Below are 11,433 nucleotides of genomic sequence, written 5' to 3'. Positions count from 1 at the left end.
TTAAACCGATCAAACATATTTAAAATTTAAAATATAATAAAATAAAACAAAACAAATTAGCACAACCAAGCTCATTTGAAATAGATCAAAATGAATTACAAAGAAAATAATCCAAAAAAAATTTTATAATGTGCTAATTAAACTTATAAAATCAATTAATGTTTGTCTATTTTTTTTACAAAAGTCTATCTGAATTTAAATATCATAAATTCTAAAAAAAAATTCAGATAATCACAACCAACTTTATTTGAAATATATCAAATAGAATTACAAAGAAAATTTCTATAAAGCACACCCAAATAAAATACATAATAACAATCTAAAACCGACTTTATATAAAAGGCACAATAAAATACAATAAAGAAATTGATCTTTATTTTATTTTTATATTAATCATAAGTTAATAATCTAATAGGAAGTTCTAATTCTGGTAACATGGATATCGACCTCCATAATTATAGCATTATTTTTGACATATCCATTTGTTTTTTTGTTGAGTTCACTTAATGATATGAACTTTGTAAACCCTTTAATATTATCTGATCCAATCCAGTTGTTTACTGTAGCTGAAAAGAAATATACAACTTAACATAAATTTTCAAATAAATAAAAATAATAATTAAATAGTATGCAACTAAAATTAAAGTGTAAAAAAACACCAAAAATAATAAATATTAGTAAAAAGCATTAGTGTTTGCTTAAATAGGTTATATATTTATATTTATACTTAAATAGATTTAAGATAAGATATAATTAGAATATAATTGAAATTAAAGAACCCTTATGTTATAAAAACTAATTTCTCATATTTATATGTTTTTAAAATTGATCAAAATATTTTAGTAATTTCTTAGATGCTGCAAAAGTGGTAGAAATTATTATTTAAACATAAAAATTGTGTGATTAAATATCAAATTAACAAAAAAGAGGTTGTAAAAAACGATTACCTGAGGCTCCGATATACTTGTCTGCTGCAACTGGAAAAAATATACAACTCAGCATAAGTTTTTAAATAAATAAAAAATTGTATTATAATTTTTATGTCTAAAAATCAGTGAAGTATCGATAAACAACATCAGTACTTTCTTGTGTAAATTATAAACCTATATTATATATTAAAGTAAATTTTGTATAAGATATGAAGTAGAACAAAAATTATATTTGAAACTTTTTTTTTGAATTATGTTCAATTGTTGAAAAATGTTAACATGTGTGATTTAAATATTAACATTGTGGGTTTAAATATATCAAAATAACAAAGAAGTGTTGGTGGAAATATTTACCTGTAGCTCCGTACACCATGTTTACTGCAGATGAAAAATAATATATAACTCAGCATAAAATTTTAAATAATTAAAAATCATTATAATCTTATATTCACAAAATTAGTGTATAAAAAATCCTCAATATAAGTAGCATTGGTAAACAACATTAAAACCTCTTAAAATAAATTAAAATATAGATTTAGATTTAAACTTTAAAAATAATGTAAGTTTTATTAGATCATTTATATTATTTAAAAAAAATGTTGTTGATTTATAATATCAATAGTTCTGTTGAAATTTTGATCAATAATTTAAATTCATCTACCTTAAATTGGTTGAACTACCCCTCACCTCTTTTATATATATATATATATATATATATATATATATATATATATATATATATATATATATATATATATATATATATTCAGGTCAAATGATATTAAAAGTCACTCAGATTAGTAATTAATTCTAATGTCTTATTACTTCCTTGAATTGATAAAATCTTTTGATTTTTTGAGGAAAAAAAAAACTACAGTCATATTTGAACATAAAAAAGAACAGGTTATAGAAAACCATTACCTGAGCCTTTAACCAAATTGCTGTCCACAACTGAAAAAAAATATATATAAAACTTATCATACGTTTTTATATAAATAAAAATTTACATTATAATTCTTATGCTCCAAAATCAATGTTTTTTTTATATTCAACAAATCATACGACTTAAAATCAGTTAGCAATGGATAACACATTGCACAAGAACGCAGTAAAACAATTGTAAATAAAATCCTCTCAAATTTAAAAACAAATTTCTACTAGTTTATATGTTCTCATAGTTGATAAAAAAATACTTTTAATGTTTGCTATCTTATTGAATAAACTCTACAATGTGTTATTTGAACAAATTTTGTATGATTAAATATCAAATTTAGAAAGAAGTGGTCACAGAAATAATTACCTGAGCGTCCAAGCCACTTGCTTGCTGTAGAAAAAAATAGATAACTTAACATAAATTTTAAATTAATAAAAATTTAAATTACATTTCTTAATTAAGCAAAATAATAGTATCAACATAATATCTTCAAAATGAGAAGCTTTTATTAACAACAATAACACATGTTTAACTAAACATAAAAATTTGTATTAAAATAAATTTACGATATGTTGTCATTATATAAGACATTATGTTTATAACATTTCTAGTTTAAATTGATGTGGGAGTTAGAGTTACAAACAGTGAAAAAGGAATAAATATTCAAATTATACTTAAACAAATATTAGGTATTTTTAATATGATCACTTTAGAAGACACTTAAACAAATGGATATAAAAGTCACTCAGTTTTTAAAATTAGTTTTCAATGTTTTATATGTTCTCTTAATTGATCCAAATATTTTGAGTTTTGCTCATTTCTTAAAAAAGTACTACAAAGTAATATAAATATAAAGATTTAGAGGAAGATTTGAAGATGGCATTGAACCACTTTTGGAAAGCAAAATTTCTTTTCAAATATGTATTTTTCTTCAATCCAATTGTATTCTTGGTCTTGGCTTGTAATAACAGTTCTAATGTTGATTATAATTTCTTTGAATTCTCTTTCTAGGAGATGAATAACTTTCTTGATTTTGTTTTTGTTTTGAGCACTTATTGTGCTCGTTTAATATATAAGAAATAAAGAACTTGTCATAGAAAACCATTACCTGATGCTTTAACCATATCCTTTGCCGCAGCTGGAAAAATATATATAATTTAGTTAATGTTTTTGAAAAATAAAAAATTATATTATAATTCTTATACCCTAAATTAATATGTTGAAAAACTAAAAGGCAAAAACACCTCACAAGACGCACCATCTCCTTTTAGCTAATTCAGAATTGATTCAAATATTTTTTCTTTTATTTATTTATTGAAAAAATTCTACAGAAATTTACTTAAACATGAAATTTGTATGCTTAAATATAAAAAAAGTGTTCATAAATATCATTACCTGTTGCTCCAATTATCTTGTTTGCTGCAGGTAAAAAATATTACACAACTTAGCACAAATTTTAAAGTAAATAAAAAGTCATATTATATATAGATATATTTGCTTATCATTAATGTTCTTTAAATTAAAATAATTAAAATAATTGCAAGCCACTCAAATTTTAAAACATCAAAATATTAAAATGTCAAAGATGTGGTCCTAGTAAATCAAACCAGTAGCTCCAACCAAATTGCTTGCAGCACCTGAAAAAAAAACATAATATTAATAAATAAATAAATTATAATATAATTCTCATGGCCTTGATATCAGGTAATAAATAATTACCTGAGGGACGAAACCAACCACTTCCTGCATTAAAAAAAACCATACAACTTAGCATATAAATTTTTAAATTAAAAAGAAGTCATATATTATAATTCGTATGTCCCAAAATAAGAACAAAATTAATACCTGTTTCATGATAATATTTATCATGACGTTGGTCTAAAATTTTTAAAGTGTAACTTGCAAACACAGTTTTGTTTGCTCCACAATTTTTCAGCTCTACGTATAAAGATAGATATTCATCTCTTGTTTCATTATCACTTCCTCTAGGATAAACCCTTAAACTCCTGCACATATAATAAATTACACAATTTTTAACCGAAACTCGCAATGGACAGTGAAATTGATATCTTAGATTAGTCTATTTTTATACCAATCTCTTTCGCCAACGGCTATGGTTCTGGAATCATAGCCGGAGAGGCCATTTAATGTTGAGAAGTTCTCAAGAGTCCAACTGAAGGAATCTTTGGTTGGATTTTTGATCATATAAAGACTTTCCGATTTATTAGAATGGTGAATCACAAAAATTTCAGCTCCAAACTCACAAAAATCTCTAACAAGATATCCGTTAGATGAATTTTTGAAATCCCTCAATGAAATTAATTGCTCAAAACCCCATTTTGTTTTCTTTTCACTGAATGTTCTCACAGCATCTCCAGCATCTACAATAATCAATGAAGATAGCAAAAAAACTAAAATTTGTGACTAGTTCTTTTACAGCAAAAAATATTGATAATTATAAATAAATATATATATACCTTGGATGGTTAAATAATTGGCATGTTTCTGATCAACGACAAACAATTTAAAGTTTACATTAACCTTCCAATCATAAGGAAGTTTCTCTGTTTCTACAATTTTTAGAAACAAAGATACATAACCATTCTCATCGCTTCTCGAATTATCACCAGGATGGAGTACCAATTTCCTATAACACAGATGCCAAATTTATGATTTTATACAATGTATAAAGTTTAATATTATTATTTATATTAACCTAGTTCTCAAAAAGTTTATCAAATGACCATAAAGAAAAAAAAATGCAAGAGTATGAAAATAAAACTGACCATTTATATCCACCAGCTTGAAAAACACCAGACTCATACTTTTTGTTCATAAGTAAGGAATATGATTGAATCTTAAATAAATAATCAGCTGGTGGCAGATTTCTCTTTGATCTAAAAATACCTGCATTTTTATATAGGTATAAGATTTATTTGAATTCGAATAATAGCAAAAATAAAAATTATAGTATATGATAAAGAAAAATAATTAATTTTTATTTTAAGAAAAATTCATACCAACTCCATTGTGAGAACTTGAAGTTGGCTTGCAGATGCAGATGGTTTCCATATCAGACAACACTATTTTCTCAGTCTTATGTGTTAAAGGTAATGATTAATTGAGATGATCATGAGATGCTAATATATAGTCATGTTGTGATGATAAACTTGAATTAAAAAGATTGACTAGAGATTTTCATTAAAGAATGACCGATTTTTTTTCTTTTGGAAAGACCAAATAATTAATAAGTCAATACTTACCACAAGCTTAATACAATGGTGATTACAGCATCTTGGTGCATAAGAGGCAGTTAACAACTATGGCTCTTTTTTAGTTAATTAGCATTTCCCAAAGACTTGAATTAAATAATGAGCGAAGACTTAAATCGGAATGATCAATGCAAGGCTGTTTTTTCTTGCTAAAGCAATGCATGGTGGTTGGGTTCTTTTCGAAGTGAGACCCACATGTTTAAACAAATATAGAAAGAAAAGAATAGTAGATAAATGAATGATATTGTAATCCATTTGGTCCATGTTGGTTGCTAAAAGAATAGTTGATTCGTTTATTTATTTATTTTTCTTTAGGAAAAAGTCCATAAATATTGAATTTTATTTTATTTTATGATATTAACATTTCCTTGCAAAAAAAAAAAGTCGAGATAGTTAACTTTATCAACGTGATTTTATTTTTTGAAGTTTTAATTGATGACGAGACTTTGTTTAACTTTCGATTGTTGATGTGACTCTACTCAATTATTCCCTTTAAAAATCTTCAAAAATCCCAAATAGTGTTTCACATATAGGTCATATAATTAGGGTTGAAAAAATATGAGAGTCAAAGTGAGGCGATTGTGGTAGACTAACGGAGATTGTCATGGAGGTAGAAGAAGGCATCCATCCATTATCCACGCTTCATCTATTATCCAAGTTCAAGATTTCTTCGACAATGATAGACGAAAATGGCTATTGACTGAGGTAAAGTTTGTTTCTCTCATTCTTTTTTGGTGTTTGTTCTTCAAAATCAAAAATAAAAGTTCAGGGATGAGTTTTAGTGTGAATTTTCATTATGGGGGCAAAGTTGTTAGGGATTGTGTATTTTATTACAAAGGGGGACATGAACATGCAGTAGAGAACATTAATCTTGATAATTGGAGTTTTTGCCTCATGATCGTTACAAAGTCAATAGTAAAAGTTGGCATTATGGGGGAGCATATCGAAATCCCCCTTGTGGTTGTCCATTTCAACCACTGCCGTTTATGGTAGATCCTGATATCAAATAAGGATTAAAGGGTGACACTATCATTGCAGCATTGTCGAAATTGTCGAACCATGGGTGTGTAAACCCATTGTCATGGCAGTTGGCATGCCATAAGGATAGTCAGTAGTAAATAAAGACATAGTAAAATTTGGAAGATATTGGGGGCTATTATCCCCAATAACCATCGCAGTAAGCCTAGGGGATACTGGTACGCTTGTCACCTGTGGTAATGTAACCACCATCCCTAGCATTGACATTGGGGTCAAAACTGGTTCTATAATAGAGCTTGTAACTCCGATGGTATTCATTGTCCCTGTCGTGTTTACGGTTGTGGTAATCGGTTCTGGGTCTAGAGCGTCATTATGACCTCGAGACGTGTTCTTTGGATTAACCATTGATGCTAAAATCTTACCGCTCCTCAAACAAGTGTGACCGTGGACATTAAATTTTTTATCACTCCTCAAACGCATACGTCAATGGTCATTGAAAATGAAAACAAGGAGTAAAACGACGGGTTTTTCCACGAAAATTTATTTTTTTACAAAAACACGGGTGTCCCACTAGACATGCCAATTTTTTCAAAGGTGTTTTTAGCGAATAGTCACGAGTTTGAAAGTCTTTGAGATTAACTCGAAAAATCTCGGGATCAGTTTTGTGTGAAAAATGTGACAGTGACGTACGTATAGGATGTAAATAAATTTGTCTGATTGCAAATAATGCGTGAATAGACTTCAAAGAAAATGACGTTTGAATTGAAGTAAAAAGAACTTGAAATAAACAACATTAAATGAGAATTCAGTAAATGACACGAAAAGTAAAGTTATTTCAATTAAGAAAACATAAAAGTATAAAAATAAAGAGGGACGCAGACTCACATAATTCCTCACAAAATGTTTCGCTATTTGCCTTGTGTACTCCAGTTCTATTGAGAATTTTATGTGAAAATTTTCGAACCTTTTGCTATAACACATGAGTCTGCTATAAATACTACCTAGGAATAACTGTCTTCGACAATTCTAACGCTACAAACATTGACACATCACTTAAATGCATGCAACTTTTCACTCCATATTTTGCCTTGTTGTGATGACTTTGAAAACTGCTGAAACCATTATCTCACGTTCTCTAACTGCTTAGAGGCTAGCAACTGCTCCCTCGATGAAGACAGTTACTGGGTGCATAAAGCCCTCTTCATCTTTAGTTTTCTCAATCTTGTAAGTATCCAAAGTTTGTCAGAGAGTCTTCTCTCGATATGATGTCGAATAGTCTCTTAGGTCTACTCCCGAGACTCTTTCAACTCATTTCTCAAGATATCTCCTTGAGGTTTCCCAGACTAACACCTTAAGATGTTAGTCGAGACCATCAAATTGACGTGCCATCACTGTAAAACCATGTTTATCATTTGTTACACTTAGCATTTCAACATGTGCAACATTGATTTGATTTTCCTCTTAACCGAAAAATCTCATACCAACGTTTAAGTGTTATTGCATTTATTTCCAACAAAGATGAATTTAAAAACATTGAATATGTTTTTTTAACTCAATAACAAATATTTATCATTACCTCATTCTTCTCTCAGATTATCATAGAATTTGAAAAAAGGGAAATTATTTGATCATATATACGCAACAGAATGTCTATATTATATATACTAAAGAACAACAAATAATAAAATTTAACATCTTGTGTATCATTGAATAATGTTTGGTAAATTAGCTGAACACATGCACCCTCAAATCAATGGATTGCTTTCGAAAAAGTTAGCTGGTCTGAGTTCAAAACCACCATGAACACTTGGCATTACTGGAAAATCTTCTTGATAAGGAACATGATGTAACCCTATTGTGTGCCACACCACTATATCTTTATTCTCAATCTCTCTATTCTTCCGGCTCCAAACGGCTAATCCATCATCTCCACGGCTCCTATCACCATAGAATCCTCCAGCCCATCTTTCTGACCTATTATAAGCAGTAACCCAAACCTGATACTTTGTATAAGAAGCTCTTTTTTCTGGATAATCATCATCACTCAACAAAGAACTAATCGGCTGTCCACTAATCAGTCGGTAACCCACTTCATTTCCCAGCTTTGTCATTTTGTTAGGGTTAACTATTAACAGGTCAGCCGGCTCGGATCCGAGCCGAATTCTTGCCTCGGCTTCTCTTTTAGCTGGTTCTTTAATAACTGTCCAATAACTCTTCCTTGGTGTTCCAAACCCACTTGCTTTGACTTTTTGTAGCTTTGCATTGATGAAAGAGTTTGCATTATCATCAATGTCGATGTCAAGGTAATATGTTATGAGATGATCATGATAATTGGCTATGGTGTTTTTTGCAACTAGGGTTCCGAAGACTCTTTCTTTTATTTGACTTTTGTGTGTATATGATACTGCTTTCATTTCTAATACACCTGTTAGAGCCACCTATGCATAACACAAATTTTTGGTTTTAAGAATAAGTACATTCATTATTTGACCAAAACTAAATATTCGAAGATGACAAACGGACATGTCCGATACGTTAAGATATGCTCCGGAAAAATATGTCAAAAATATATTTAGTTGAGGATGCGAACTTAAAATCTTAACTCAACCTACAAAACATGCAGATTTTGCACCTTTAAAGACTAGAAATTGCAACAAAAAAAATTAATGTCTGTGTCCGTAAAAACTCGAATAAAGTATGACGCAACATGCATATTAGAAAGTCTCGGTCTAAAACCTTGACTATTTCAAAAAAAAATGAATTTCACTTACCCACTCTAAATATATGTTACTTAAATATGTCACTTTACTATTTTACTATTTTCCTATTTTACTATTGTAATTGAATAATGCAACAATTAAACAACATATAGTTAGATAAAAATACAAATTAATATAAATTCTAAGGTAAAATTTAGTAGAATGCCATATAATATAACACATCTGATGAAAAAATGTGTGTTTGTGTTTGTGTAGGTAGGAGACCCTTGCACCAATTTATTTATCTTTTTATATTATTATCGGTATCACCGTGTCGATATAAGTGTCGGCATCATATTCGAAAGTTTTGGTACAAGAAACTTACCCCAACTTTTATGCTGCCACTTTTAAGGAATTCCCAATCAAGAACATAATCATAGTTACCAACAGTAGCAATCATTCTCACCACCAAACTTATATCAACCTCTCCATCTCTTATCTACACACACACACAAATAAAAAACTAAACAAATGTGTTCAGACTTCAAAGATGTTATAACACATTATAGTATAGGACAAACCTTACCAATTTTGTTGGATTATTGATTTCCATATGTCTCCAAGCAACATTACCAGAATATCTTTCAAAAATGCAGATAGCCCTTGGTACCTGTTGCACTTCTCCATTAGGTCCAGCCATAAAACCATCCATAAACACTGCATTTCCAGGACAATCAACCTTGGGCTGCAAGCTATCAGCTGCACGACCAAACCCAAACTCACCAACATCCATAAAAGTCCTAAAATACCACTCCAATGTAGGATCCATATAAGGAACAAATGTCTCAGAAACATGTCCCCTATACATCACACTCCTAAACTTTTGTTTTTCATCATCATATATAGAAGCAGTTGATATAATCATTCCAGCTCTAGCATTAAACCCAACATGAAATTCCCAATTACCCCATTTCACTTCATGGTCTTTTATGGTAAATCCAACATTTGATACGTTACATGTAGCAAATATATTAAGCCTATTTTTAGTTCTAGATTGAAAATTTGTACCTTCGGCTTTCGGCATAGGTACCTTGTATCTATCATTATACAAAACAATCTTCATTGAATCAACATCAACTAGCAAAATGATTCCTTCAATAGGCCTAGCCCAAATGTTAACCGATTCACCTCGATAAAAGCATGAAACCTTAAGGGCTCTCCTTGTGATTTCTTCACCATACCAACCAATTGTGAATGGTACACATGAAATCTCAGACAAATTCAAGCCTCTTTTGGTAATTGACTCTTTGAATTTTGAATATTTAAGAGGTAACTTACTAGCTTTGAAAAGCTCATTGAATGTAAATGGAGGGTATCCATGACCTTTGAAGATTTCATCTGAGACAATGGAGCCTTTTGTTAAGTCAACAACGAGCTCATGAGTTTCACCTTTGGCTCTAACGACTACCTTAGCTTGTCTAGGAATAATAATAGGTTTTTCTTTTGTTGTTGAAGATAACCACTTTAAGACATTGTTTTTGTTTGGTTCTTCAACATCAACAAAATGATAGGTTATATTAGGAATAGCACCAAGGTATGATTGTTGAATTATGTGTCTTGTTTTGTTGATTTCATTTGGAGAGAGAGGGTCTAAAGGGTGAGACAAACTATTGATGAAGTTGAATACAAGAAAATATGCTACAAATTGACATTGTGCAATCACGGGTGTTGCATTATCAAATCTTGATGATTTGATCATGTTTTTTTAATATTATTGATGAGATATATGTTATGGTCTCCATGTTCTATTTATATGAAAATTAAGCTAAATTTTGATATGTTTACTACTATTTATTTACTCATGGTGGGTTCCATTGCAATAATGACCAAGTTAAATGATTTTGTAAAACTAAAATTCCTTGAAGAGCACATAGAATTTGAGATTGAATATTTTATACGTGAAAAGTTCTATTTCATTCATATTTTAATATATATAATTAACCTAGTCATAATAGTATTCTTTTGGATTCTGTAGTAGTATTATTTTTTTAAAGATAAAAATATCTATATTTATTTATTTATTTTCAAATATTAAAGAGAAAATATTAGAGACGGAAGGAGTAACTAAAAGCTGAGATCATTGACTTAATATTCACTGTTATGTAAAATTAAAGAAGGGAATAGTACAGTCTGTGTATGCGTTTACAACAAGAAGAAATGATTAATTTGATTGCTTAACTTGTACAGTGAAACAATGTGATCATTAGCGTGATAATCTTCTAATTATTTTTGACGACACATTGTTATTCTTCATTAGCCAGCGAACCACGTGATATTTGAGTTTTTGCTTTTAAGAATACGACGAAAAAAAATACTAACTTTTCAGAATGTTAAATAGCTCCTCTAGATTTCAAGTTTTTTTTTTCTGATACAAAAATTTTATTCTATAATAAGGTTACCATTGGTTTTGGGATTTTTTTATAAAAAATAATCACATTTTTAAATTTGATTTCAAAATAATTAATATTTTAAATAATTTATCAAATAAATTATATTTCAAAAAAAAAATTGACCGACAAAAAAAGTAGCCACTCGTAGTGGTAAATTTTACTCATATGTCA

General features: G+C 29.0%; 2 protein-coding genes across 6 annotated transcripts; both read right to left on the bottom strand.

The window, feature by feature from the left end:
* Window positions 1–222: 222 nt before the first annotated feature.
* On the bottom strand, window positions 223–5,246 carry LOC127097351 (uncharacterized). 5 transcript variants are annotated; one of them, XM_051035846.1, is made up of 15 exons: window positions 5,127–5,218; window positions 4,884–4,911; window positions 4,650–4,770; window positions 4,341–4,510; window positions 3,956–4,244; window positions 3,709–3,869; window positions 3,583–3,606; window positions 3,471–3,500; window positions 3,259–3,282; window positions 2,972–3,001; window positions 2,230–2,253; window positions 1,851–1,880; window positions 1,284–1,307; window positions 948–977; window positions 223–566 (listed from the first exon to the last, which is right to left on the bottom strand). In XM_051035846.1, the coding sequence occupies exons 3-15, from the start codon at window positions 4,697–4,699 to the stop codon at window positions 409–411; spliced, it is 1,044 nt and encodes a 347-aa protein (XP_050891803.1). In that variant the 5' UTR covers window positions 4,700–4,770; window positions 4,884–4,911; window positions 5,127–5,218; the 3' UTR covers window positions 223–408. The 5 variants fall into 5 exon arrangements, with proteins under 5 accessions (XP_050891803.1, XP_050891801.1, XP_050891802.1 ...); XM_051035844.1 differs by having other exon boundaries at window positions 4,884–4,959; window positions 5,127–5,206; XM_051035845.1 differs by lacking the exon at window positions 4,884–4,911 and having other exon boundaries at window positions 5,127–5,246.
* A 2,592-nt stretch (window positions 5,247–7,838) lies between these two features.
* Window positions 7,839–10,573, bottom strand: LOC127093175 (primary amine oxidase 1). Its single transcript, XM_051032074.1, has 3 exons — window positions 9,399–10,573; window positions 9,198–9,311; window positions 7,839–8,551 (listed from the first exon to the last, which is right to left on the bottom strand). Exons 1-3 carry the CDS (start codon window positions 10,569–10,571, stop codon window positions 7,859–7,861), a joined length of 1,980 nt encoding a protein of 659 aa, XP_050888031.1. The 5' UTR covers window positions 10,572–10,573; the 3' UTR covers window positions 7,839–7,858.
* Between the last annotated feature and the right edge of the window lie 860 nt (window positions 10,574–11,433).

This window comes from Lathyrus oleraceus, chromosome 6, assembly GCF_024323335.1.
Source record: "Lathyrus oleraceus cultivar Zhongwan6 chromosome 6, CAAS_Psat_ZW6_1.0, whole genome shotgun sequence".
Lineage (NCBI taxonomy): Eukaryota > Viridiplantae > Streptophyta > Magnoliopsida > Fabales > Fabaceae > Lathyrus > Lathyrus oleraceus.
Note: the sequence above shows the minus strand (reverse complement) of the source record. Positions and strands in the feature narration are given on the sequence as shown.